We start from the raw sequence: 27,481 nt of genomic DNA, 5'->3' as shown, positions 1-27,481 counted from the left end.
CTCCTTCGCCTGTGAGGCGCAAGCCGACCGCAAATCAAGTCCGCGAGGCTGCAGAGATGGATCGCGCTGTGGCGAATGGTGAAGGCACGATTTCGATATTGTAAGAACTCTTTCCGTAACTTCATTGAGGTACCACATGCTAATCCTCTCGCAGCCGAGGCCGCAGAATCTTCCACCGATACGCAAACATCTCCCCACCGAGCGGCAGCGACATTGGCGAGACTGTTCATCAACTTTCTCTCAAGCGCGCAGCTGGCGCTGCCGGCGACCGACCCATCCGACGCAGCAACGTGCAACCGCGCCTGCTCTTCCCACCCGCCAACCACGATGAGGAGGCCGAGACCGAGCGTGATGACGAGGAGGAGACTGATATCGAAATGTCCGAGGCACCCGTGGACGAGGAGGTCCGCCTCAGTATGCCCGCCACTCCTGCTAAGATCAAGAGTCTCGCGAAGCATATGCCGACACCTCCCACTACCGGTCGCATGTCCACCAGAAAGAAGTGGATCGATCCATTCAAGCTTCACGAGGATGATGCAAGCAGCTTGCAATCAGCTTCAGGCGCGCTCAACTTCCAACTTCAGAACCCTGTCGCCGTCTACAACGATGCCACACCCGAGCCGACTGCAGAAGATGGCGACAACCATGCATCCCTTCTCACAGCCGCCAGCAGACGCACCGTCCGCGCGAAGGACGTCGCTCCGATGGCCATGACACCTATCGTGGAGGAGGAGGCTGAGGGATCGGGTTCGTCGCTACCCAAGAACAGCAGTCCATTTGATTCCTGGCAGCGCACAAAGACCGTTCGCAAGACTCAACAAAAGCGCGAGGGCGAGGTTCTGGCCAGTGAGACGACCAAGCGCACTACGCGCAGCACTCGCAATGTTGTCACGGCTGGGCCTAGTTGAGCGGTTTGCCATTGTGCGGCTACATCTTTATTGCGGCGCTTTACACTACAATGCACGTTTGAGCCTTGAGTATTGGTGCTTTGAGGAGGTGGAAACAGTGCCGTCAGTGCTCTGCGTTCGTCAATTTGTGTTTGCCTTGAAGATCGGCTTGCTACCTCAGGATGATCAGAGACTTGAGGGGAGCGCGGGCAAGGAGCTCAAGAGGGAGGACGAAGACTTCAAAAGATTGATGATGAACGGTGATGGATGAGAGCTGGTCGCTATTGAGCGCTTGTGTCTTCTTTCCTCGGAACAGGAGTTGGACGATGTCCTGGGCCGTTGCGCAATCCAGTAGGATGGGACTTGTGGTGAAAGCTTTGTGGTTCTCGATCAGACGGCGGAGGTAGGATAGTGTCTGGAATAGGATCAGTTACCAGAGACGTCTTCTTGTGTGCTATTCGTTCGTGTGCTGTCATTGTCATTGTCATGTATCTGAACATCTGTACGAATATCATATTTCTGCGACCCTCGCACGGACCATCATGCCAGCCGACTTCACATCTCTCTCGTGAACGTGCCATGAAGTTGTTTGAACGACATTCCTTCCACATCCATCATTTGCGACGAAACTCTCCGCTGAATCTTGCATCTCGATAGTATGGATAGACTGCTTCTTCCGTCGCATCGATAACCATTTGCATGACTCTAGCGCCGCACGCATCGCCTTTTTCGAGCGACTTGTTTGATTCGAGCAAACAAGTACGAACCGGACTTTCTTCTCGCAGATATCCATCAAGATGGCATTTGTACGTCGATTCATTTCCCATGAGACGGTGCAATGCAGTCGGCAAGCGGACACGATCGCGAGAGGGAAGAATGGCAGAATGGAAGAACATCTCGAAGACGCCGCACTTCGTCCACGACCTCCATCTTCCACCTTTTCGCGACTCACTGCTGCATCGTCCTCAATCCCCACTCCAGTCGCGAACGCTGCTCTACCAGAACTCCTGCTAACCTGAGACTTCGTTACTCTAAAGAACCGCGGCGGACCACCACCATCTGCTTCCACCCTTCCGCAGCCTCAGACCGACAGCGCGAGAGATGCGAGACGGGCTTTCTTCTGTGAGTTTGAATGTCCATGTGTTGATTGTGAAAGGCGGGACTGATGAGATGCCACAGGCGACCTCTGCCAAAAAGGCTATGCCCGCTCCACAGACTTTGAAGCTCATGAGGGGAGTTATGATCATCAACATCGAAAGGTACGAACAGCGCACCCAAGTCTACCGAAGCCAGAAATCCTTGCCACAAGCATCAATCTTGTTATCGAAACTGACGGACCTCACAGCGCCTCAAAGAAATGCGTGCCATGACCAAAGACCCCAACGCAGCCGCCAAACAACGTCTCGCCGAGTCCCGCTCCAACGCCTCCGGAGGTCTCAAATCCGTCTCCATTCCCCTCTCAGCCTCCTCTACCAATACTTCCTCCACTTCCGGCCCGGTCAAGAAGAAACCCGTCTTCAAGTCTACTCTTCAACCGCAAAATGTCGCCGCTGTTGCGACACTACCCGGTTTGGCGAAGAGTGGAGGTGGTGGACCGGTGCTGGCTGTAAGTGGAGGAGCCGTGGAGGGATTCATGGTCAGTGACTGGAATCTTGCGAGGGCGAATGGGTGGGAGGGAGAGATCTATGATCCGAGTTTGGATGATGGTGACGATGACGGGGAGGGGTGGGATGTGGATTTTGGGGCGTTGGTGAGGGAGTTTGCGGAGGTGGATGAGAGGAGGGAGAGGGCGAGGAGGGGTTGAATGGGACGCGAAGAGGATGCAAGCCGCTTGGGTCTGCTTTTTGGAGTTGGAAGTGTGACTTTAGCGAGGCGTTTTGGTGAAATGGACGAGTGAGTTGCCTCCAAAGACATCTTGAATTTGAACACGAGTCTCAACTTTCTGCTAATGCGACTCCATATCCGGCAGCATCTTGCTCGCATCGACAGCATCGATCGGACCAATCACGAGGCGGTCCAAAGTCGAGTTCATATGACTTCCCAATTAGGAAATCCATATCTCTGTGGATCACCCAGACTTTCGAGCTTCAGAGCCTCAAACAACGTCACTCATACCATGCGGACAACACACATGACAGGCAACTTCTGACGAGCTGCAGCTATATTGAGATGCTCTTCCAGGTACAACACCGGCCAAGAGCGCACTGTCCATGCACGGAGGATTATTTTCGCATCCCGCACTTGTGCTCTCTCCTTCTTCCTCTCCCTCTCTCCTTCTATCTTCCCACTCTACTGCCCCCCAACGCAGCAATACAGAGAACATGGCTCCCCACGCCGACGTATACGCTTACCTCAGCAAGCGCAACGACAGCACAGTCACTGCCGCCAACGCTCTCAAGCGTAAAGCCTCGCCAGAAGCTCCGGACGCTTCCCACAAGATACCAAGGACCACACCAACGAGCATCGCCTCCCTCGCACGACCCTACATCGACTTTGAAGACGATGGCGACGCAAGCGATGACTCCCTCACACCAAGCGAACGGGAGGAGTACAACGAGATGATGAATAGGCCGAAGCCACCACCACAGGAGGAGTACTACCCAAGAGGCTTCCGAGACTACGACTTCGTTCACGGCACGCCGCAAGAAGCCAAAGACCGTCTTGGCGTTGTGATGACTGCTCGCGGGCCTGCGTATGGCGAGGGCAATTCGAGAATGTCGACCGAAGACCACGGGCCTGTTTGTCGTCCGCAGAATCTCGATCCTGGCCAGCACAAGCAGAGCGTCTCGCCCCTCCATGCTCACCCAGACACCCTCACCAACCAGCCTCCTCCAACCGAAGACTTCCCACGCGGTCGCACCCAGACGAGAGAAGAAGACAAAGTCCGCGCTCAGCTCCGTCGACAGCAGATTTCCTACGCCGAACACATAGCCGCCGCCCGGAGTCCGAGCAGAGGGTTGCGTCGGGAGAGATCGGCTACCATTGAGGCTAGATGTACTCGTCTCATGGCGGGATCGGAGTGTAACAACTCCAAAGGGAGGGATATACGTGGGGGTGAGGACGGCGATGCCGATGATGAGGGCGGTGCGGATGATGCCGATGATGAGGACGAGGACGAGGACGAGGACGAGGAACAAGATGAGGAAGATATTGCGAGTGAGGAGGAATCGGCTCCTGCTCAGCAAATCAGCCCCAGACCACGTACTGCGAAGGAAATGATGGAAGTTTACCGCCGCCACCAAGAATGCCAAGCGCGTAATAATTACAGTTGGCTGAGCCCAGGAGCTTTGATGGATGGGGAGTACGAAATGCGGGAGATGAAGAGGTTGAGGAAGGAGCATGAACGGCAAGCTCAGAGTCGGCGCATGTCTGAGCTGCAAAGGGATCAAATGAGAGCGTAGGGTGTGCCCACTCCGCCAATCCCGTGCTACTCTGGTCGTCGATGAGCGAGCTGTGAGTGTTGGTGTATGCCTTAGTAGGATCTTCTTTCGTTCTCAGGTATATATACAATTGCTCAAACGCCTTGATCGCCTTTGCAATGCTTCATCGCTCGCTCGTTCGCTGGTGACACACCTCAAACCACTCATACACTGTTCGTATCCACCTGTCGATGTCGAATTTGTCTACTTCTCCGCCTGGTTCTTCGCCTCCTGCGCCAAGCTCTCAGCCTGCTTGCTGCGGCTCTCTAGCACCTTCTTCAAATCGGCAATGGTGTCCTTGGTCAACTGCTCGGCCTGTGGTCCCTTAGCCTCGGCGATTGCGCGCAGCTTCTGGAGCTGAGGCATGATTTCCGAACCGCCGGGGATCATGCTGAGCCACTTTGTCATGGTGCTACTGGAGAAGTTCTGAGCCTTGTTGGCGGAGCTGGGAAACTTGTCAATTCTGCCTGTGGGTGTTTGGTGGGGTGTTTTCGACTCACTCCTTCACCCACGATTCGAGCTCTGAAGTATCTCCACTAGACACAGCCTTGGTCACCTTCTGCACCGCCTCGGAGATGTTGCCATTCTTCAGGGTGTCCATGTTCTCCTCAACAAGCTTCTTCACCTGTGGGTTCTTCTCCAACGCAGGCTTGATCTGCTCCTCGAGCGCCTTGTTCCAGGTCTCCTCGCCCATCTTCTTGATTTCCTCGACCTTCTCCTGCACCAACTTCCTAATCTTGTCGGCTGTGTCGGCAGAGAAGCCGTTCTTGGCGATGCTGGAAACCTCGCTGAAAGTCTCGTCGACCTTCTGCTTCGCCTCTGGGCCGTAGCGGTCACCAAGATCCTTCAGCTGGTCGATGGAGCCACCAACTCTCTTCTTGACCTCAGGATGGTTGTCAATGATTTGTTGTGCAGCATCACCCGCCAATGAACCCAACTCTGCGAAGCGACGAGACAGAATGGTCCACACATCATTCGCGGTCTCCATGCTAGTGCCCTTCTTCTGCGAGACCTCCTTCAGCTCCTCGTATGTGGCCTTGACAATCTTGTTGACCTCATCGCCGTGCTTCTCTTGAATCGCCTCGAGGTCCTTGAACGACTTGTCGACGAATGCCTTACCACCGGGCACCCATCCGGCGTACTGCATGCTGATCTCCTTGAGCTTGCTGATGACATCGTCGGCGGAGTTTGGGGTAGCAGCGGCCAGCTGAGCCTTCAATTGCTCGCTGCCATAGTCGACGTAGCCCTTTGCAGCTTTGGCGGTCTGAACGGCGGTCTTAACTCCTGAAAAGTGGTACCAGGTGTATCCACCGACGAGGACAGCTCCGGCTCCCATCAGACCGCCGACGAAGCCAGGTCCGAGTCCGCCGGCATTGGCATTGGTCGTGGTGGTCTCGGTCGCGTATGTGCGGCGAGCGGCGCGTTTGGTGACATTCTGGCTGACTCTGCCTTGAAGCTGCGCAGCTCTGAAGGCACGTGTGGTGGTTCTTGAGATCATGATGAGGTGGATGCGGTGTGTTGATTTAGGTGGTGTTGTTGATGATGGAGAGAGACGAAGACGTTGTTGATGGAGAAGGAAAGAGACAGAGTGGCTGAAAGGTCGTTGTCTTACGTTGTCTTACCTCATAGCTTCGTGATTGCCTTGTTTTGTGCTTCACGTAGCTCTCCACCTTTCTGCACTTTGCCTCTCTGTCTGTAGACGTGAGCGCGGATGAGCGCATCGGTACCTTAAACTGTGGCTGATGATGGAAGTGGCGGGGACGCTTGGCTTTCATGTGTCAAACTCAATCTTTTGTCCATCAAATATTGATGCTCAACTTTGAAGACTTCTAGAGCAGCACTCAGATCGACATGTTCATGTTCATGCTATAGACGACAGGATTGCTCAGTAGACTCGATTGCAAGTCATCGTAAGACTAGGATGTATCGCGATGCCGTTCTCTCCAGTCTCCCCCTCACCTCCTCGCCACCACCACCGGATTCTTCTCCAAACATTCATACCACTGCACCACACTCCCAATCAAAAACGCCCAACTCCCCCAGAGCGTCGCCAAACAAGCCTGATACTGCGCCCAAGGTTGACTATCAAACCCAAAACAAGGACACAGCAAGAACCCGATTCCTCCCACGAAGTTCCAAAATCCAACGTGCCACCCGAGGACATCGACAGCAGGCTTCCACCAATGCTGCTGTGTCTCGATCATGAACATCCATCCTGAGACGACGAAGCCCACGCCACCAATGAGTTGCGGTACCCAATAGAGTATGCATGTTTGGGTGCGGTTCATGGTGTTGATTATGCCGGGTAGAGAGGTGAAGCCGGAGATGAAGAAGATGGTGGCGGAGACGAAGAGGATCAGGCTGGCGAGGAAACCAATGGAGCGGGAATGGTGCATTCTGAGAGCTTCGGGAGAGGGCCACCAGACCCAGCGCTTTCGGCGTCGCCGGGACGGGATGACTGGGTGCCAGGAATAGGTGTGCATTGGTTTTGGATCGAGGAGCTTCATCGGGGGTTGGAGTTGGAGCTCATAAGGCGTCACTGGGGGACTTTCCTGATCATGGGAGCAGTCATTTCCCACAGGCAAGATCTTCACAGCGTCGTCGTCGTCATCGTTCTCGCCGTCGACACTCTTCCGCCCTGCGTACAGCCTCGCGACCGCCCAGCCGAAGCAACGTTCTCGATTCTCGTTGACAGCCTCCAAAACTGCCAGGGCGCCTCCAATCTCGAAAATGATGACTCCGATGAAGGCCGTGATGCCACCGCCGTAGAGAACCTCGCCAGGAAAATTGCTGCGAGGATTTGCCAGAGGGAGGAATACAAAGAAGGAGTTCAAGACCCAAACGAGACTCCCGAGTGTGAAGAAAACGGCGACTAGGTAGGAGATGTCCCAGTAGGGGTAGTAGGTCAGCATTCGCCAGAGGCCGTGAAGCGTGGCTTTGAATGTCGTTGTCGGTGGTGGGGTTGCGACGTTGTGGGGAGAGGCTCGTGGCACGACGAGGGTGTGTCTAGATCGTTCGAGTCAGTCTGAGATTCAGCTCTGTTGTTGCGAGATTAAACTCACCTTCCCTTGCGATTATCTCGGCTGGTCCATTTGTACTGCACATGTCCGGGCAGCGGTTTCTTGTCGGCGGGACACGTGAACGCTGATTCGCTAGCAACAACGTCGTCGATGCTCGGTGCTCCAGTATCTTTCCGGGGTGAGGGATACGCTTGAGGAAGACCGCTATAGATTGCTTGTGTCGGGTGAAGAAATGGGATTGGACGAATCTCCTTCATAGGTGGGCTCGAGGCCATGCCGCGGAGATGAATGATGTCGTAGGGAGATACTGTAAAGACTGATATGAGTGTACTGAGTGATAGGCTACGATGGACATCGAGCGAGCGGAATGCTGCTTGGGATGTCCGAAAACAGTGTTGCTATGGACGCGTGTGCTGTGCCGGGAAGGTGGGAAGCCGTGTATGTTCGGGAAGCCGCTCGGCAATCCGAATGTTCGGCAATCGGTCTTGCATCCGGCGTGAGTGGACATGCAAGTACTGGATCATGTCATGTCGAGTGAGTCGGTACCTGGTACCATTAGCCGCGAAACAGTATCCGTCTGACTGGCATCAGCCACGAAGAGCCGGATTGACGACGCAACTCTGGTATTGACTATGTTCTGTGGGGACCAGGACCATGAACGAGATTGTGGACTTCATAGAATCAAGTAATGGCGGGCAGTATCGATGGTGAGCAATCTGCTTGTGTCAAACGTATCGCTGCGGGAAGAAATATCTCCTTTTGACGTTCCACGCTCTTGGAAGCCATACGACCTCTTGTGAGATCACTCCGTCGCGTGGAGTCTCGTCTTGTCAGTAGAGGATACGATATGGACTCTGGTGATCCACTGCTGTCATGCAGGAGGTGTCGATCAAAGGTGGACAAGTACAAATGCCTGTGGAAGAGGTCTTCACTCACCCGGTCGATCACGCTTCGGGCCGATGGTGTAGGCCGTGCAGATCTTGCGCTAGAGCAAAGATGAGCCGGGATGTCGTTTTCTTTTCCGACACCGTCTCACTTTCAAGAGGCACAATATCGTAGATCAACCGCGGGAGCTTTGAGGACCAGTCCGGAGTCAGCCATATCCAGATCTCCGCGAGCCACCGGAAAGCGGACCTTTCATAGGAGAGCAGCAGCGCCGGCATCTGTCTCGCACTTTCAAAGACTCGTGGCCACCGATCGACCAATGAGCACGCAGCTACATCTCCCTCCTCCGTGATGGAGACCTCGATGATATACGCAATTGTAGATTACGAGGACAAATATGTTCAGCCACTTCTACGCGCAGCCTTCAAGTCTCTACTGCCAGACCGCCTGACTCTCATCAACGATATTTCCGAATTGCCCAACAAGACAGACAAGCTCATCCAATGGCGGCAATACGAAAGCATCGACTTCGACCACCTCATCAGCCATCCTTCTAGCAGCCTCTGCAACAGCTATGTCATCAGGAAAGCCCTCATCAGGAAGCACTACCTAGCTTCGACAGCGTCACACTGGCTGTCCAAACATCCCGACAGTCCGCTCAAGGATCACATCCAGCCAAGCGTTGAGTTCGAAGTCGACTACGCAGAGTTCCTTGACGACGCTCTTGTCGAAGCATACGAGCTGAAGGAAAGCTGGGCGAGGAATGAGGCGATCGAGGAGGGCGATGAAACCTCCCAAGAATGGTGGATCCTCAAACCTGGCATGAGTGATCGAGGCCAGGGTATTCGATTGTTCTCTTCGGAGGAAGAGTTAACGGAAATCTTCGAAGACTGGGATCCTGCTTCCGACGATGAGGAAGAGGACACGACGTCTCAAACGGGCGATGATCTCTCAGAGAAGCACGACGACGCAGGTGTCATGGCCTCGCAACTCAGACATTTCGTTGCGCAGCCTTACATCATGCGGCCTTTGCTGCTTCCTGAATCTCACCCTTCTGCTGGTCGCAAGTTTCACATCCGGACATATGTCCTGGCTGTGGGTGCTTTGAAGGTATTCGTCTACAAGCCGATGCTGGCTTTATTCGCGGGAGAGCCGTATGCTGGACCAACCGGGTCTGGATCGCCCAACGAGAATCTTTCCAGTCATTTGACGAACACATGTCTTCAGAGTGGGGAGAGGGAGGGCAGCGTGCATGCCTTCTGGTCGTTGCCAGCTGAAGTGGCAAGCCTCGATAATGCAGACTGGAAGGACGATGTCTTTAAGCAGATTTGCAGGGTCACCGGCGAGATCTTTGAGGCCGCAGCTCGAAGCATGAGCATACACTTTCAACCTCTACCGAATGCTTTCGAGATCTTTGGCTTGGACTTCTTGGTCGATAGCAAGGGCACCGCTTGGCTGCTGGAGGTCAACGCCTTCCCGGACTTCGCGCAGACCGGTCCGGAACTTGAGGGCATTATCTCTGATCTGTTTCACGATGTCTTCAAGGTAGGTGTGTTGCCTTTCTTCGATAATGGTGGTGTATCATCTCCGGGGTCGACCGACAATATGGTGAAGGCATTGGACATCGATCTTGGACGGCGATGAAAGCGCCGGATCAGATCATCGAGCAGAAGGCTTGTGGGAATCTCGTCTCCCTCCCTGACTGCTGCTGCCACGTTATCGTCACGCGTAGCGAGCGACATTGTCTGCCACTGGCGCCATCTTCTGGCTACCGCAGACCTTGGAACTCCGTCACTTTGACTAGCTCCAATCGAGCGGTGACCTTCTATCTTGGGAGCCTGGAGTGCCCGCAGAGATGAGACCGTGAGCGGCCAGTCTCTCCTCGAGCACGTCTCATATGCTTGGAGTCGAAAGTGGACATGCTCGGTGTGGTTGGGGGACTCAAGCTCCACGCCAAGAGCCACCACAGAAAACGTGTCGTTGAATGTAGCTCAATGCGGCCATGAGGTTCCATTCGATCAGGCAACGAATGAGGCGCATTAGGAGACTCATGCACGATCAGCACTGCATCGTCGAATGCTCAATGACAAGGCATTGCACCGTTCCAGTTTGTCTTCGAGCGATGCCCGAACCCTAACCCTAAGACTTGCTTCGGAATAGTAGGGCGGAAGGTCAATTGGGTGACGGCGAGGTCATCCACAGCGTTGACGATACACCTCATCCATATATAGATGCATGAGAAGGGGTAGACAAGTTGTGCCGGTCGACTAGATGTTCACTCAAGACATTTACTTGAAGCTCCCCTCATGACGTCGCGAAGAGAGCTCGAGCTTCGGAGCTCCAGCTTCATTCACGTGAGACAACGCAGGTACGGTACACCTCCGATCCCGGTAGCTTTCCAGCTCGCTCCCTCTCTGTCTGTGAACCATCATCTCAACCACGACCTGATCATGACATTCTTCGCGCTATTCTTGGCCGTTTCCTCCCTCGCCATCGCCGAACAACCCTCCGCACCATCACCGATCGCAGCGCCACTCCGCGAGCTACCCTGGGGCAAGCTCAACTTCCTACACACCACAGACACACACGGTTGGCACGGCGGACATCTACAAGAGGCACAATACTCGGCCGACTGGGGCGACTACATCTCCTTCGCGCACCATCTACACAAACGAGCGGACGATGAAGGCAGCGACCTTCTGCTCGTCGATACGGGCGACCGCGTAGAAGGTAACGGCCTCTACGATGCGAGCGATCCAAAGGGAAAATACGCATTGGATATTGTGAAGCAGCAGAGCATCGACATCGTGACGGTGGGCAACCATGAGCTTTATCTGAAGAACACCAGCATCCGTGAGTACGAGTCGGTGGTGCCGGACTTTAAGAACTCGTACATTGCAAGCAATTTGGACATCTACCATCCCAAGACGGGAGAGCGCGTAGCTCTGGGACAGCGATTTCGGAAATTCACGACCAAGAATCAAGGAATCCGGATCGCGGCCTTCGGATTTCTCTTCAACTTCAAGGGAAACGCCAACAACACCATCGTACAGCCGGTAGAGGAAACAATCAAAGAGCAGTGGTTCAAGGACGCGATCAAGGACAAGGATGTTGATCTCTTCGTTGTGGCCGGCCATGTTCCTGTGAAAGAGACCCCAGAGTATGATGCAGTCTACAAGGCTATTCGTGGTGCCAACTGGGATACACCTATTGCGTTCTTCGGCGGACACACACATATCAGAGATTACCGCAAGTTCGACAAGAAGGCGTGGGGTATTGAGAGCGGTCGATACATGGAGACGCTGGGTTTCATGTCAATCTCCGGTCTAAGCACGGGCAAGAAGAGCGAGATCTCCGCGGATGCGACACCGACATACCGCAGAATGTACATTGACAACAACCTGTACTCTCTGCACAGCCATTCCAGGACGAACAAAAGCACTTTCGATACGGATCTGGGTCGCAATGTTTCCAAGTCGATTGCTGCGGCCAGGAAAGAGCTCAAACTGGACCACGCTTTTGGCTGTGCGCCACAAGACTATTGGATCAGTCGTGCTCCGTACCCATCCGACGACAGTTTGTTGACTTTGGTCGAGAAGGAGGTGATTCCAGGATCATTCAACAACACCAAGAATCCATCGATCGTCATTACAAACACAGGAGCACTGCGGTTCGACATCTTCAAGGGGCCTTTCACGATCGACTCCACATTCTTGATCTCGCCATTCACGAGCGGCTTCCGGACCATCAAGGATGTTCCGTACAAAGCTGCTAGCCAGGTGCTGCGGATTTTGAACAGCGAGAACAGAATCTTGCTATCTGACCTATCAGCATCGGCGACCAATGGACTTGAGGATCTCTCGCCTCCTTTCGTACCAGCAAGCGTTCTGAGTCGATCTGAAGCAGCAAAGGCACAATCACAGGATATGTATCCAAGCAATGGGCAGACCGTCCTCGGGGGAAGCGGCGATAGCAAGAACCCCCAGGTCCCCGGCTACACGACCACCGACGACGCCGGCACCGACGGCGACGACACAATCCATCAAGCGATCAAGTTCTACGATGTGCCGAACTGCATTGGTGCGAATATCACCTCGACAGCCGGCGTCTCGATCGCAGACGAGCCGGATAAGGTCGACCTGGTCTACAATGCATTCGTGGAAGACTGGGTCCTGCTGGCTCTGGAGTACCTGGGCGAGAAACGCCAGAAGTCGGATACACAAGTCGCGATAGATGGCAAGACTCTCACTGATGTGCTGAGAGATTGGGTGCAGGACAATTGGCCGTGTAAGAGGGATGAGTAATGAGACCGCGCAGCAAGAAGTTACGAAGACATGACGGCGTTTTGATGGATCAGCGTTATAGGTTATTGTACGTACAGCTTTGTCGACGTCCTCAATCGATCTGCTCTACGCTATCAGTGGCAAGCCACACCGGACTTTTGATGGCCTTCCAAGAACCCCGTAACGATGCATGTACCGAAACTCCAGATTGGACGAGCGAGTCGGCCGAAGGTTATTCGAAACAATGTCGATCGGCCGAGGAGTCTAGACCGAAGGATTGGGCTGACAAAGAATGGCTGAACCTCATCTTACGTTCAGCTTGGGCTTCGCTCTGGGAAGTGTCGTTCTTCGTGGCATACCACCGGCATACAGGAAACGTATCCTCGTTTGCGCCTACGTCCAATCAGGCGCCACGACATAAACAGACGGTTGATAATCCCGTCTCTTTGCTGCCTATAAGGTCGGCCGTGGTGCTGTCATCTTCCGCATCCAAACCACAACCTTCACTTCCTCCTTCAGCAACACCGAGAACAACAACAACATCATGTCGTCCAAAATCATTCTCTACGACCTTCCTTGTAAAACCGCAGCCGGGCAGCCTTACCGATGCTGGTCACCCAACGTCTGGAAGACACGCCTGGTCTTGAACTACAAGAAGATCCCGTACCAGACCGAATGGTTGAAGCATGCCGAAATTGAACCTACTCTCTCCGCCCTTGGGATCACACCGACACCTGTCAAGTACACCGTGCCAGCTATCAAACAAACAGACGGGACGGGCGTCATGGATTCTGCGGCCATCGCTCCTGTTCTGGAGAAGCATGTTCCCCAGCCCTCTCTACATCTCGAGAACAACCTCCATAACCAACTCGGACCTCTAGTCGGACGTTCCCTGGGCCCACTCATGCCCGTCATCTACGCTCAAATCGGACGGGCGATCATCCTCGAATCTTACGTAGAGGAGTGGAAGAAAGGCAAAGAAGCTGCTTTCGGCTGCACCATGGAAGAATACGAGGAGCGTGAGGGAGGAGAGAAGGCTTGGAAAACAGCCGAGCCCGGCTTCAAGGCTATGGGAGAGTTCATGCAGCAGAACAAGAAAGACGACGGCCCGTTTGTGTTGGGTAGCCAGGTCTGCTATGCGGACTTTGTGCTGGCGGCTCTGGTGGAGTGCGTCTCGAAGTTGGGAGGCGGGCTGTATGAGCGGATTGTTGCATTGGAGCCGCAGTTGAAGGCGCTGCATGATGCTTGCAAGCCTTGGTTGGAGAATGATCAGTAGAGTGGATGCTCCGATGATTGGGTCGCGGGACCACATACTCTTTGATCTCCCTGCTGCCTTTGTCATTGGCTTTGTGTTCGACCCATACGCCTGGTCTCTTTATCGCATCAATGCAAATTTCTTGGAAAGGCCTCCATTGTCCGGTGCTGATGGTACTGTCAGCTTCCGGATAAGTAAGTAGGCGAACTCGTTGCTCAGACCCCAGCATACCATCGAACTGATATTGACTATCCCTTGCCCCAAACCCTGCCATCCAAAGATGGATAGCACATTGCAACCAGACAGAAGCTGGCCTCGCGGTCAATGTACTTCACAACACCCTATCCTCAACGAAGACGACGGAAGCGCAAGCCGCTGGGATCGGGCAGACTTTCTCCATATTGCAACTGACTTATATGCTGAACAGCAGCAGCGTTGGTTGAACTGCAAAGCACGAACAGATCTACTCTCCACGCTGGATGCAAAAGCACCACCGCAGGGCTGGCATATCCGCAATGCAGTCTGCCTTGCCGTTGGCGCAATATTCAGCGACAATCCCATTGATCTCCGCAACACACCAAGGCAGCTTTTCCAGCTCGCCTGCTTCATGGACATTGTAGACCATTGTACGCCGAATTCGACCCAAGACCCTTCTGATGTTAACAAGCTGACGTTTCTTTCTAGTGCAACATCAGCTTCCTCTGCGCCTGCGCATTCGGCTTTATGTTCAAGATCCCGTATTGACGACTCGCTCTCAAACATTCCTCGAATCGCTCAGCATCGCGGTTCTGCACAGACCTCACGCCGAAGACCTCATCGCAGTCGACACATTCTCCTTCGCTCCGGGCTATGCCTTTGATTACACGTACCTTGGACGGTGCCGCATAAGGCAGCCAGTCCTGGCTATTGGGATATCGTTCGATACGGCGCTGTCCCGCAGCGCTTGGATAGAGGGTGTCAATGCGTACGGCAACGAGGCTCGTGGACCGGCTGTAGAGCTCGATCAAGTTCCGCGAAGGGTTCGACGGGACTGGAAAATGTGGGCAATGCTCAGGACGTTCAAGATGACGCATGAGACTTTCCGAATTTGCGACACCGAAGAGAAGTACACGCAGGCTGCGGGGATTTGTCAATTGTACCTCTCTGTGGAAAGACATGGCGCCAGTTGTGCGAGAGCCTTGCTCGAGATAGACCGGCAGGTAGCTCAAGCGAGAGGAAACGACCAGTAATCTGCTGGTTGGAAATGTAGCGCTGCGGTCAAATCTGCTGTCAGAGAGACAACACTGCTTCACAGTCGTCCGTCATATCTTAGCAACCATGTGCTGTCTTCGCCTTACGTTCTACCCTTCATAACCACGATCAGTCCAACATTCCTTCATACCCGTGCTTGCTTGTCGTCTATATCCTGGGCTCGTCCTTAATGGCCACTTTTTTTGTTGTTATGTGCCTGGCGTGCCTTCGCCTGAACTGCCCAAGGGCTGTGGCGATGGCTTTGTGTTCGGTCAGTGCTACCTCGACGCAAATTGTATGCAATGGAATGATCCGTACTTGTCTTCATCGTACATCCACCTTTCGTCTATCGTTCCAAGGTCCTCTTTGAATGGACACCTGCACTTCGTCTTGATAAGGCGGGATCGTCGAGTCTCTCACCGGAGCCATGCTTTCTCGACTTGAAATGATGCTGCCTGTTTACGACATACGCTGCGGAGTCCTGCCTGTTCTTGCACCTCTTCCGCCGACGAATTCTTTGTTGCCTCGAGACAATCAGGCGTCGATCTGCACAAGTTCTTTGTCGTGAGCTCTATATTCAATATCTTCCCAACGCCATTGTTAAAATAGCTATAACGACACCAGGCGCTTGTTGACAAAGGTTTACTAAGACGATGCCTTTGTCTGCAAAATTCAATATACCTACTGTCGTGGAAGCTCCACGCATCCTCTTCAGGTTCCTATCAGAAATCTCGACTATCATTGACTGATAGCCCACCTATATCATCCCGCACTCACAAGAATCATGGCCACCACTTTAACACCGGATGCGAGTTGGAACCATATTTGTCCGTGTGCCGAAGTACTGGGTCCAGAATCTCAAGAAGGCGGTCGCTGGAATACTCCGGATTTCCTGGCAACCGCAACTGCTTTGTACGCCGAACAGCAGCAAAGGTGGCTGGCAACTGAAACCCGCCGCGATCTGATCGCCATACTCAACTTCAAGGCACCACCAGGAGGGTTTTCCATCCGGAACGCTGTGTTGATGGCGATTGGTGAGATATTCCACGACGATCCAAAGACATTCAAGAAATTGCCTCATCAGCTCTTCCAGCTGGCAGTATTCCAGGACATTGTCGCCCATCTTCAGTCTCGGCTCCCAGAAGGACAAGAAATCGTCATCTCTGTCCAGGATCCCGCTCTGACGGAGTATTCCAAGATGTTTCTGACCTCGCTCGGCTTTCTTATCCTGGACGCAGAGCAGTTTGAGGGCGAATCCGCTATCCAATTCGATACGTTCTCCTTCGCTCCATTCTATAATTGGCAATTCACGTTCCTTGGACGCTGTCGTCTCCGCCAGCCGGCACTGCACATCGGCGCCGAGCAAAGCAGCAAGATCGCGAGGGACGCCTTTTGCTTCAAGCAGCAGTACTCGGGCGTGCAGTGGGACGAGTGTTCCCATGACGCTCGAGCATGCTGGACAGTATGGGCGTACCTGAAGACTTTCTGGCAGACCCACGAGCACGTTCGTATCTGCGACAGTGAACGCAAGGTGAACGAAGCCTGGGGTATCCATGATTTGTTCCTTTCCGTGGAGCGCCCAGGAGCCAGCTGTGCCAAGGTCCACGCTGAGCAGGTCCGTCTGAGCGAGGAGCGGAAAGCGAGTGCCTTGTAGTCTTGGTGAGAGGGGTCGACTGGCACTTGTGCTGGCCAATCCTCAGCTGCCCGGAAGAACATCAAGTAGTCTTTGCCAAATTCAGAAACTATGCCAGAGCCTGGCCGAAATCTTTTTGATCCTTGATGAGCAGATGAGAGCTTTGCCACTTGACTGTCTGTAACAGTGAAACCATCATCTATGAACCTGAACCGATGTCCACGGGCGACAGCGGTCTGCCGGAGCTCTCCTGTAATATAGGCATCTCGCAGAGCGGAGGACTGGTACATTTGCGGTCCTGAAAGCGTCCGATTTCGGTTCAAGGAAGAGCAGGAGATGATCGTCCTGAGTGGCGGCCGGGTTCCCTTTCCGCCGGCGAGAGCCCCTTAAGCTGAAGAACACAACGGCGAGCACGGTCAAAATCGCACCAGCGCCAACGCCGACACCAAGTCCGATCATAAGATGCACCTCAGGTTCGCTGCCTTCGGCGTTGGCATCGTCTGGCGGCTGTGTCCACATGGCGCTGGGCGTCCCGGCGTTGGCCTCTGATGTAGAGACCGCCGTAGCAGTATTGACTACAGAGGTCTCTGCAGGATGTCCCGTGCTCGTAGCTTCCTCAGACGTAGATGTGGTCTCCATCAAGTTGACGTCATGGGACGACATCGACCTCTCGATCCCCGGATAGATCCGGAAAAAGTCAATTGGCGAACATGTCAGGTTCGAGCCGTAGAGCTGAGCGCTCCAGTCGAATGTCGGCTTTGCGCAGTCTTGCCATCGTAAGCTCAGGATGGTGTCAGTATTGCCTTGTAGCGTTCCTGATTGCCGACAGCGACTTACTTTGCACGGTCGTCAGACGATACCCGCAGCTTGGCCGGATTCTTCGCTGCCACATGTCGAGTTTGTAGGATATAAATGTCGTCAGCCACTGGACCTTGTACACCTCACCAATAGTCCAGAGCGCATTCCCGGCTGGTTGTTGTTGTGGTCCAGAAGTTTCCGGGAGTAAGTGGGTTTTGGAATAATTGCTCTGAGCCTGGACGGATAGGATGCTCGATACCAGTGAGAGCAACAAACACAGCATCATCTGAACGGCCCAATGAGTGGGCATAGCCTTCTTGGAGGATGACGAAGGCCCAGCGCCGGGAGACAGTCCGTCTAGTCTCACAGCAAATAAGAGGAAGACGCTTGCCTGCAATGGAATGCCGTTACTCGCCACCCACAAGTCGCAAATCCGACATGGGCAGGGGTATTTGACAGGAAGTGTGAAGAGCCTGGTTATGAGCTGGTTATGAGCACCGCGAGCGCATCGGCCAGGACAAAATGCCTCACCTCTGTCATGCTGCTTGACTGAACCGGCCGGCAAGGAACAACGAAGCGATGCAGAATTGCTGATGGCGCTATTTTCTCTCAATTTCGGGAGCTTGTCTCCCTCTCGTTCTGGGTCCTCATCACGCTGCTCAAGTGCGAGGTGGCGGCGATGAGCCGTGAGAACCCTAAGCTCATGATGTGCATTGCTTTGGCCAAGGAGATGTCCGAGGTTTGCCGAGGGCTTTCCAGCAAGACCAGTGGCGGCACAAAGAAACTCGTGCATGAGAAGCGGCAGAAGCCGGAGACAAAGCAGTTCAGATGGATAGCTTTCTCTTTGCTTGATGTCGGTGGATACTGAAGGTTTCGTGAAATCATACTGCCTGCTCTTCGGTGCGGACTACCCGTCTTTGAAATCCTCCACCATTCAAATGCAGGAGCAAGCCGCGCGGATCGGCGACCGCATCATGAAGACGCTCCGCGCAAAAGATCACAGTCAAAGACCGAAAGTCCTCGTTGTGGGCATGGGTTCGGATCGGGGGCAATCAGATCTCTCACACTCGCCTGGGAAGGCTCTTGCGGTACACTTGCTCAGCGAGCACGATGTGTACGTTGAGTTCGCGGATCCCTTGGTGGAGAGAGATGCGATGTCGTTCATTCCGCAGCTCGAGGATGCCATGTGGGGAGTCGAGGGATTGCGGACATTCGACGCAATCTTGGTGGCGGTGGATCAAAATGGGTATGATTACACTGTTCTTGACCAACTGGAGCGGGAAGGCAAGATCATAGAGTGGTTATGTCGGCGATGATCTCGATTGGAGGTCCCAAAAGCCATGAGGCGCCATAGTTCGACACATGAAAGAAACTCTTCTCTTTCCCATCAATAATCTCATTTTGTTCCTGTGACTGGAACTCGATGTATAGCGTCATTAGTCAAAATCAGGAAAGCCTTCACCTGACGTCTGCACATATCCGCTCGAGTGTCAGCAAATCGACCTCGTGCCAGAGTCGCATCCTCCACGCCTCATCACGGCCACTTTGGAAGTTTCGACTGCTCACTCTCAACCTCGGCAGGGTTTTGAAAGAACACTCGCTTGTAGAATCGTGCCTCCTCAATACTCTCCAGAATATCGGCTTTCGCCTCGTGTAGTCCTTGTTTCGACGGACTTTGCTTGATCAATTCCTCGGGTGCCCATCGCTTTGCTGCTTCTTTGATCGCCGATACATCCAGAATCCTGTGATGCAGGTGCGAAATAACTTTCCTCCAGGGCTCCTTAGCGAGGAACATCTTATCGGCATGTACAGTGTTGCCAGCCAGAAGCGCTTTCTTCCTCTCTGGAGCGTACTTCTGAATGTACTGAAGGAGTTCTTCGGCAGCTTGCTCTGCTGTTGTTGACGAGTCCAGACACGCCTTTGTCAATCCCGAAGAGCCATGGTGGCTCGTGCACCACTCTCCCATGGCATCCAGCTGTTCCTGTGAGTGGTGAATGACGGCTTCGTAGCCAGTCTCGTCAAGCACGTTGAGATCGTAGTCCGTGATGAAGCATGCTAGGGACATGATGCTGTCCTTCGTGTCGTTGAGGCCAGTCATCTCGCAGTCGATCCACACCAGCGGCCATCTCGACTTCGATTCAGGCATGCTCAGCTAGAATTCTTGACTTGTTCATATCGTCGGATGTGCACAAAAGGCGAACTGAAGTCGCCAAAGGTTCGTGAAGAGGTCATTGAGTTGTTACGCGAGTCATGTGAAAAGCTTGGCAGTCGCGTCGCTCTCGTCTTCCTCTGAGCTCCTGCTGTAGATCCTAGCTCAAGAAGCACTCCCATTGATCACGACCCCGGCACCTCCGCTGCCGCCGCGAATAGCGATGCCTTTCACTAAGAAAAATAGAGGTGGCCGCAAAAGCAGCACGCGGCTAGCCCTCACAAACACCCGTAATGCGCGCCGAACACTCACTGGCCGTCCCTCAAAACTAATGTCCCAATGTACAGGAACTCCCAAATCATTACCCGTTGCCGACGCATCTGACGAAGAAATGGCGGACGCCGATGTGGAGATGGATGTGGAGGACGTGCGCGATGCGACGCCTCAGGAAGAGTTGGATCCGGACGGGGAGGACGACGAAGCTGCTACACCCATGGCCGACGACGACGATGATGAAGACGACGATGATGCGCAACCACAAATTACCACCATCCCACGACGAAGAGGGCGAGCTGGGCGACCGCGAACGCGCGTACAACACGCAGACACTCCTGAACCTGGAGACGATGGCAGCGAGTCGGGGACACCGCGCCGAAGGAGAGGCCGGCCGCCAGGTCGGGGAGGTCGGGGAGGTGGTCGAGGTCGTGGAAGAGGAGGAAGACGAGAGGACGCACGCCAGACGGTGACCGACAAGAATGGCATGGTGCTGAATGTGGTGGACGACGAGGCGCAGGTGGACGACGATCCTGAGGGTAACGAAAAGGTGGACAGCAAAGGTCATCTGCAAGGCGGTCGAGAATATCGTGTGCGCACATTCACAATCATGGGCAAAGAGGAAAGACTTTATATGCTTTCCACGGAGCCTGCTCGATGCTGCGGATTTCGAGACAGCTACCTGTTCTTCACGAAGCATCCGAAGCTGTTCAAGGTGGTAGTCGGCGACGAGGAAAAGAAGGACTTGATCGAACGGGAGATTCTTCCGAACAGCTACAAAGGTCGAAACATTGGTGTGGTTACTGCCCGCTCCGTGTTCCGAGAATTTGGCGCGAAGATCATCGTTGGTGGAAGAAAAGTGATCGACGACTACAAGGTCGAGGAAGCGCGTGCAAATGGAGAGATCGAGGGAGAGCTCGCTGATCCCGATGATCATGTGCCGGACAAACGTGACGACTACAACCGCAACCGTTACGTCGCATGGTTTGGTGCAAGCGAGGTGTACCGCGTGCAGGCGGGTGGTGGCACAATGCCGCACACAAAGCAGTCTTTGGGCAAGCGGAAGAACAACATTACATTGCAGAATTGGCAGTTCATGCATGCTAGAGAAGCAAGGTATGTGCAAAGTGCTACGAATTGATGCAATTGCAGCCAACTGACCAGAAGAACAGTCGCTTCAACACCACACTGACGTCTTTGCGACACGCAAATCTCGATGGTGTGTACGATACCAACACCAACATGATGTTATTTCCGAAGATCATGCAGCCGACCCACGCCAGATGGGAACAGGTCCAGCCCGAATCGACATCAGCTGAAGCGAAACAAATCACCAATGGTCTGACGAATGGCCATCGCGAGACCAATGGAACTCATGATCCAGCAGCTGCTGACGAGGCCCAAGAATCGTCCATCTTCTCGAACGTTCCTCCGATCATCTCACGGAATTTCACAATCGTCGACACAGTCTACAAAGCGCCGCCGATCTCTGCCGCTGGCTATCCTGGCCCGGATGGGCACGTGGAAGATCCCACCTCCGGTCCGAATGGCCTCAGTTCAGTACCAGATTCGCTGCTTGATGAGCTACCCACGGACTGTCGAGCTGCATTCGAGGAAGCGCGAGCTGCAGAAGTCGGCTGGAAGCGGCATTGGGGTACGGAAGCACACAGTGGACACCGAGGGTGTCTGAAGATCGGCTTCAATGGGTATCCTGTTTGATGTTATTAGGGCGTTAGGCGAATAGGCGTTTGGCTGAGGTTTTATTGCATCGGCCGGCGAGCTGCTTCGCATCGAAGGAAAACGATGTCCATGGGTATGGGTCTGCGGGATTATGTGCTTCAGCGTCTGGCACGAATACTACGGTGGTATGTACGAATGAACGACCTTCGAATACCGCTTTCGCTGTGACGCCTCGCTGAATTTACCAGTCTGCTGCATGCCTCGCGGGATGCAAAGATGCCGTGAGCTGCTGTATTTTCGCAATCAAAGCCTACAGACAGCACGCCACACGATGCAGACGATAGAGCACAAAGAATCGTGCCGAGGGATTCGCGGCGTGTCTTCATTCCAGTGCCATTCAGCGACAACAAAGAAATGATACAAAGATCTATCTTGGTGCATTCCAGACGTCAATACTCCAGCGTAGCGACCGCACGTTACATCTTCATACGGCCAACGTCTCAGCAACTGAAACACCCGACGAACAGTACAGACAACGTGGACCACGTTCCTCGCCCGGAGGCAACATGTCGTGTCCAGTACCATTTCTATCAGCGGCAGACTTTCCGCCAACAGGAGGATGTGAGTACAGCGTGAGCGACATATGGAGGAAAGAAGCACTGACGGAAATCTGGCAGATCTACCGGGGCGACTTTGCAGTGCCGTCACCTCGACCCTGACCTGTTGCCTGCCATGTAATAAACAAAAGTGGACATACACGAATGGTGAGCAGTGTCTACTCTCTCAAAGGCTGAGAAGTAGTTCAAGCTGACCATTGGTCGCAGAGTTCAACCGCAACCTCGACGTCGCCTTTTGGCTGAATGTCCCGAGCTTGATTGCTCTCGTGCTGCTACTCATCACTTTTGCCGCTTTGCCGGCCAAGCAAAGTCACAGGCATTACCTCAATATTGGGCTGTGTGTCGGGCTAAGTCTTCTTTGCGTATGTATCGATGTTTTGCACACGCCGAAGACATGACTGACATTCAAATGACAGATTGCGTTCGTGATACCATTGGCCTCGAGACCGGATTTTTGCTACAATGAGATTACACCGAGGGACATGCACTCAAGCACGCAGTGCGGATTCAGCGGCGGCTTCTTCATTGCGGGGACTCTCACTGCGACCACTTGGGGTCAGTGTGCGCTCGTCAGCTTGAGGTTTCGTCACTAACGATCGTGTAGTCCTCGCAAGGTCGCTCTGGATCCATCTCCGCCTCTGCTGGAACTTCAAGGACGAGCGCATCCTCATGTGGCCCATGTGCTTCGTCGGCTGGGTACTCCCTAGCATTTTCTTCATCGTTTCCATGATCGTAACTGAAGTCGCCTTCCGACTCGGCGACACCTGCCTTCCCGGCCAGAAGTACCCATTCCTCACCTATCTCGGCTGGCTCATGGCCTTCGGCATCCTGGCTCTAATCTTCCAGCTCGCCACGACATTCTACTGTCTCTGGATCTACCTACGCGAGGTGATCGGCGGACCGGCACCAGGCACCACTCGCAGCGGCACACATGGCCGATTTGGTCCGGCCGTGAGCAGTCAGGCTCAGAATGGCGAGAACACTGTAGCCCGCCGTGGCTCAGACACTCCCACCGCCCGCAAGGCGACATGGAGGAGGACCAAGGTGGTGCTGAAGACCCAATGGCGCAGCATTCTGCTCTCTTTCATTGTCTCTGCCGATACAGTGCTTTACGGATCCATCTTCGCAGCGCAAGATGCTAAGACGGCGCGCATCATGGCTGGAACCGAGGACAGCCGGCTTGTGGAGTGGGCGACTTGCCTGATCCTGAATGATCTGGATCCGAACAAGTGCAGAGGCATCCCGAATCTTCTCAACGAGAAGGCTTTCATCTCGAACTTCATCCTGGCAGCAATCAATGGAATGCTGATCTTCTTGGCGATGTATCGCACCTCCATGGCCACAGGCTGGTGGTACATCATCCGCCATGGTCGCCGACAACCCGAGGCGGAAGACCACTTCAAAATCGTACCGATGAAGCGAAGGACGCCCGCACAGAAGCTCGAATCGGACAGATACAACCCTGCGCCTCACGAGATCGATCCGACGCTGCTGAATCCAATGCCGCATCCCTACCAACCTGATAGCCATGCGCAACGCTCTCAAGCCAGCCTTTCGCGGAGCTACGAGCCGAGCTTGATCGACTTTGAAGGTCAAGACGATACCATGGCATCGCGAGTAGGACAGAAGTCCTCCTTCAACTCTTCGCCCTTGCGGTCGAATCCTCCACATGGTCCAGGACTATTGCCTGATGCGCCCGATACCCCCGATAGCCGGAAGCCCAGCGCGAGAGGTTCTGATACCACGGCGATAGGGACTCCGGAGCCGGGCGATGCTGCGAAGAGACATGAGACGACGACGTGGTTTGAGGAGAATAGCAGTGATGATGAAGAGGTTGGAGCATCGAGGCAGAGGAGGAAGTTCAATGATATTGTCTAATGCGGTCCGTAAAGATTTCTATGATTTTATTGCTTTGGCTTTGCTGATCTGAAAGCTGCTCTGTGATCTAATGCTGTCATGATGGTCTCTTTAATCTTTTGCGCCAAGCTGTGCGAATGTTGCAGCTTCTCTGGTACTTCGTGATCCACCCATGGCCGAAGCAGCTTTCGATGCTTGTCACCTCTTCCGTCACAACCCACAAGGGCGGACTCATCATTTGCTCTTCACCATCCCACCACTCTGCGCGCCCGTGACACCCTTGTCTTGCTTCTTAGCAGCATACTCATCCGCCTTGATCTGGAAGATACTCCCATCCATCACCTTCCTAGCATCTTCCTTCCTCACGATGCCATCCTCCGGCCACAACAGCAAATATACCGCAGTCCACTCCAATGCCGTCGCACTCCAACCCCAGAAGTCGAACGCATTCCTCTGTCCTTTGTGGAATCTCAACAAATCGCCAATGCTCAACCCTCCTTTGCCCTCCACGTCGTACTTGGAGAACATGTCCTCGAAAAGCTGCGGACGGAAGCGACCTTCATTGTCGTAGGACAGACTGTCACTCCCATGAGCATTCTTGTGTACGCGAGATGTCCAAATTCGAAAGAAAGGGTCCGGAATCCAAGATGGGTTGCTCGGGTACGACAGGCCGAAGTGAATGATGGAAGCGGCGATGGCTGCGAGGAGTATGCTCCAGCCCCATGCGCGAGTGGAGCGGTATGTGTCGAGCGGCCAGATGATGCCGTCGTTGTCCGGATCGAAATAGGCGCAGTGTTGTTGGAGGACGGTTTGGTTCTTGTGTTGTTCGTGCCAGGTGCCTTGCGTGCCGTGAGGATGTTCCTGCGTGGGAGCTGAGTTTGCGCGGGCGACACCTGGATCGAGGAGACGGTCGTTTGATGAAGGGACGTATGGAAGTCGTTCGGTGGTAATTGGCGCGGATTTGATGGCGATTGAGTAGGGCTTCTTGATGTGCGCGGCTTTGTCTTGGTTCGTGGCATTGAGATGACCCGATGAACGATCCGGCAGGAATGAGGTCGAGTCCGGCATTGTGCAGGATTCTTTGTGTTGAAGAGATGTTGGATGTTTTGATAAAGAAGGACGAGGAAAACAGATTGAAGTGAAGTGAGGTGGCGATGTGACACAAGCTTTAGAATACAGGCCCAAGCTGTGCACGGTCCACGCTGTGCACGCTCGAATTTCGAGAACGTCAAAAACTATGGTTTTAACCAAACTTCTACGAATTAATGCACTACAACTATAGCACCGATAGACGATGCATTAAAGGAGCTAACAGACGCGAAGGTAAAGAATATTTAGGAAATCGCGACGAACTATTAGGTGTACCGTAGCACTTTATCGAGACGATAGCGCAAGCTAACCGATTCACGCGCCTAACGCGACGAGAATAACTCGATTCTCTTACACTAACAAGAACGCACCCTCGTAGCCTATATCGACACCCTTATACGTAGAGGCATTCTACCGACTCTAGCAATAGTTCTAACCTTTGTTTACGATATTGCGAAGGTCCTTCTAGATCGCAAATAGGTACTACGGTTCGTTAAAAGGTACAAGAAGGATATCGATTCGAGATACCTTAAACTACTAGATAAGAGCAGGAAGAAGGCAGACTCTACAAGGCAGTTTAAGGCGTATTACGACCTTATTATAAGCAAGATAGATTAGTATAACATTAAGCCTTATAATACCTACAATATAGACGAGAAGGGCTTCCTAATTAGCATGCTTTAAAAGACACGCCGGATCTTTACGAAGAAGTACTACCTCTTAGGCTTACTTATTAGCAATATGCAAGACGGCAGTCGTAAATAGATTACCCTTATAGCTACAATCTGCGCTAATAGCACTTGCCTACCTCCGGCATTAATATATAAGGCCGTAACCGGCAACATTTAGTCTTTATAGCTACAGGACTTCGAGCCGGACAATACCGACTATTATACGTTCTTTGCTTCCTTACCGAATAGCTAGACTAACTACAACCTTAGACTTTACTAGCTAAAGAAGGTATTCGAGCCGTTTACAAGAGACAAGGCTAGTAAGAGAGGCTACAGATTGTTAGTTATTAACGGCTATAGCTTATACGTAAACATAGCATTCTTGTAGTACTACATAGACTATCGCATCTTCGTAGCGGTCTATCCACCTTATTTAACATACCGCTTACAACCTCTCGATGTTAGTCTCTTTAGCCTATTAGCTAACCGCTACAGTTCTGAGTTGTTACGCTTTATTTACCAGACTAAAGGGCTGTTAGTAGTAACTAAGCGTAACTTCTTCCGACTGTTTTAGCCAGCCTACAAGCTGGCCTTTATACTAGCTAATATCGCTTCTAGCTTCCGCAAGACTAGACTATATCTATTAGATCCAGCGGTCGTTCTAAAGAAGCTTAAGGAGCTAGCAACTGAGGGTAAACACGTGCACTTTAGTAATAGCTCTCGGCTAGGCACTGCTAACGACTTAAGGCTAAGCACTGCTAGACCCTCTACCGCCGACATAGACACCTCTGTTATCTCTAACAACTAGCGTAAGACTCGTGCCCTTATAAGGAGCGTGTTAAAGAAGCTAGAGAATAAGAAGGAACATAGGGCGATTTAGAAGCTTACTAACATCTTTATCTATATATAGACGCAGAATTAGCTGCTTAAGAGCGAGTGCAATAGCCTGCGGCAGTCCTTTAAGAACGAGAAGCAGAAGCGACAACGTAGCAAGCCGCTGCTCGCTCTACTATAAGGTTAAGCAGCTTAGTTCTTCTTACTAGCCAAATTACAAGCTAGCAAGGCACTAATTAAGGCTAAGGAGGCTAAGAAGGTAGCTAAGAAGAAGCGGAAGGAGCGTAAAGCAATAAATAAGAAGGTGGACGAGCAATTAAGAGCTAAATAGCGGATATAAGCTATAGCAGATAGATAGGCTAAGGCGGCTCTGAAGGCTAGACAAAAGGCTGCTTAGAGGGAGACTAAACAGGCTAATTTACAGCTAAAAACTAACCTCTAAGCCTCTGCTCGCAAAGCAACACGTTGTCTACTAAGAGCTAGACAGCGCAGAGCGGATAAGGTAGCTTAAAAGCAGTTAATCGTCGTGTTAAAGGTGTCCTTATACCGGAGGGGGGGTCTACAGCTAGCTAAATCCTCCTAGCCTCTAACACGCATAACATTAAGGCAGAAGTTATAAGCTGCTTAGAGCTAATAGATATAATTAATGCGATAAATTTAAGCTATCAAACACCTTATTATAACTATTAGTTGTAAAGAAATTGGCTATTAAAGAGGTGTGAGAAATGAAGCTATGCTCTCGTGTGGAGCGTGCACAGCGTAGACCGTGCATAGCTTGGGCCTGTATTCTACATCATGCGGCAGCTTCGATCCACACTTATGAAGTATTCGAGCGCACCTGCAGAAGGAGCACATTCAAACAGTCCAATGACTCCTAACAAACTCGCATATAGACCGATCA

The 27,481-nt window shown here is 52.9% G+C and overlaps 13 protein-coding genes across 13 annotated transcripts; 9 read left to right on the top strand and 4 right to left on the bottom strand.

Annotated features, from left to right (window-relative positions):
• Window positions 1–1,939: 1,939 nt before the first annotated feature.
• On the top strand, window positions 1,940–2,409 carry MYCGRDRAFT_18943 (uncharacterized protein; the record flags this gene model as incomplete). The annotated part of the gene is made up of 3 exons (XM_003854628.1): window positions 1,940–2,009; window positions 2,067–2,146; window positions 2,233–2,409. Coding segments are annotated over 3 exons (327 nt in total), but the record flags the coding sequence as incomplete, so codon positions are not given.
• Window positions 2,410–4,349: 1,940 nt separating this feature from the next.
• Window positions 4,350–5,854, bottom strand: MYCGRDRAFT_103528 (uncharacterized protein; the record flags this gene model as incomplete). Its single annotated transcript, XM_003853567.1, has 2 exons — window positions 4,350–4,751; window positions 4,807–5,854. The coding sequence occupies 2 exons, from the start codon at window positions 5,802–5,804 to the stop codon at window positions 4,511–4,513; spliced, it is 1,239 nt and encodes a 412-aa protein (XP_003853615.1).
• A 407-nt stretch (window positions 5,855–6,261) lies between these two features.
• Window positions 6,262–7,601, bottom strand: MYCGRDRAFT_84938 (uncharacterized protein; the record flags this gene model as incomplete). The annotated part of the gene is made up of 4 exons (XM_003853566.1): window positions 6,262–6,807; window positions 6,886–7,312; window positions 7,369–7,458; window positions 7,516–7,601. 4 exons carry the CDS (start codon window positions 7,599–7,601, stop codon window positions 6,262–6,264), a joined length of 1,149 nt encoding a protein of 382 aa, XP_003853614.1.
• A 973-nt stretch (window positions 7,602–8,574) lies between these two features.
• MYCGRDRAFT_37793 (uncharacterized protein) lies at window positions 8,575–9,855 on the top strand (the record flags this gene model as incomplete). The annotated part of the gene is made up of 1 exon (XM_003854629.1): window positions 8,575–9,855. One exon carries the CDS (start codon window positions 8,575–8,577, stop codon window positions 9,853–9,855), a length of 1,281 nt encoding a protein of 426 aa, XP_003854677.1.
• Window positions 9,852–10,070, top strand: MYCGRDRAFT_84937 (uncharacterized protein; the record flags this gene model as incomplete). The annotated part of the gene is made up of 1 exon (XM_003854630.1): window positions 9,852–10,070. One exon carries the CDS (start codon window positions 9,852–9,854, stop codon window positions 10,068–10,070), a length of 219 nt encoding a protein of 72 aa, XP_003854678.1.
• Window positions 10,071–10,661: 591 nt separating this feature from the next.
• Window positions 10,662–12,637, top strand: MYCGRDRAFT_69205 (uncharacterized protein; the record flags this gene model as incomplete). Its single annotated transcript, XM_003854631.1, has 1 exon — window positions 10,662–12,637. The coding sequence occupies one exon, from the start codon at window positions 10,662–10,664 to the stop codon at window positions 12,513–12,515; it is 1,854 nt and encodes a 617-aa protein (XP_003854679.1).
• A 231-nt stretch (window positions 12,638–12,868) lies between these two features.
• On the top strand, window positions 12,869–13,895 carry MYCGRDRAFT_103524 (uncharacterized protein; the record flags this gene model as incomplete). Its single annotated transcript, XM_003854632.1, has 1 exon — window positions 12,869–13,895. One exon carries the CDS (start codon window positions 13,039–13,041, stop codon window positions 13,768–13,770), a length of 732 nt encoding a protein of 243 aa, XP_003854680.1.
• Window positions 13,896–15,622: 1,727 nt separating this feature from the next.
• MYCGRDRAFT_103523 (uncharacterized protein) lies at window positions 15,623–17,348 on the top strand (the record flags this gene model as incomplete). Its single annotated transcript, XM_003854633.1, has 1 exon — window positions 15,623–17,348. The coding sequence occupies one exon, from the start codon at window positions 15,764–15,766 to the stop codon at window positions 16,631–16,633; it is 870 nt and encodes a 289-aa protein (XP_003854681.1).
• A 913-nt stretch (window positions 17,349–18,261) lies between these two features.
• On the top strand, window positions 18,262–18,726 carry MYCGRDRAFT_91293 (uncharacterized protein; the record flags this gene model as incomplete). Its single annotated transcript, XM_003854634.1, has 1 exon — window positions 18,262–18,726. One exon carries the CDS (start codon window positions 18,262–18,264, stop codon window positions 18,724–18,726), a length of 465 nt encoding a protein of 154 aa, XP_003854682.1.
• A 218-nt stretch (window positions 18,727–18,944) lies between these two features.
• Window positions 18,945–19,581, bottom strand: MYCGRDRAFT_108384 (uncharacterized protein; the record flags this gene model as incomplete). Its single annotated transcript, XM_003853565.1, has 1 exon — window positions 18,945–19,581. One exon carries the CDS (start codon window positions 19,554–19,556, stop codon window positions 18,945–18,947), a length of 612 nt encoding a protein of 203 aa, XP_003853613.1.
• A 168-nt stretch (window positions 19,582–19,749) lies between these two features.
• Window positions 19,750–21,512, top strand: MYCGRDRAFT_56101 (uncharacterized protein; the record flags this gene model as incomplete). Its single annotated transcript, XM_003854635.1, has 3 exons — window positions 19,750–19,849; window positions 19,907–20,948; window positions 21,005–21,512. Coding segments are annotated over 3 exons (1,617 nt in total), but the record flags the coding sequence as incomplete, so codon positions are not given.
• Window positions 21,513–22,078: 566 nt separating this feature from the next.
• GPCR (G-protein coupled receptorG-protein-coupled receptor) lies at window positions 22,079–23,491 on the top strand (the record flags this gene model as incomplete). Its single annotated transcript, XM_003854636.1, has 6 exons — window positions 22,079–22,133; window positions 22,190–22,276; window positions 22,337–22,491; window positions 22,546–22,684; window positions 22,734–23,087; window positions 23,133–23,491. Coding segments are annotated over 6 exons (1,149 nt in total), but the record flags the coding sequence as incomplete, so codon positions are not given.
• An 816-nt stretch (window positions 23,492–24,307) lies between these two features.
• MYCGRDRAFT_27860 (uncharacterized protein) lies at window positions 24,308–24,955 on the bottom strand (the record flags this gene model as incomplete). The annotated part of the gene is made up of 1 exon (XM_003853564.1): window positions 24,308–24,955. A coding segment is annotated over one exon (648 nt), but the record flags the coding sequence as incomplete, so codon positions are not given.
• Window positions 24,956–27,481: the final 2,526 nt, after the last annotated feature.

This window comes from Zymoseptoria tritici, chromosome 3, assembly GCF_000219625.1.
Source record: "Zymoseptoria tritici IPO323 chromosome 3, whole genome shotgun sequence".
Taxonomy (NCBI): Eukaryota; Fungi; Ascomycota; class Dothideomycetes; order Mycosphaerellales; family Mycosphaerellaceae; genus Zymoseptoria; species Zymoseptoria tritici.
The sequence above is the reverse complement of the archived record's forward strand: the minus strand, read 5'-3'. Positions and strand labels throughout refer to the sequence as shown.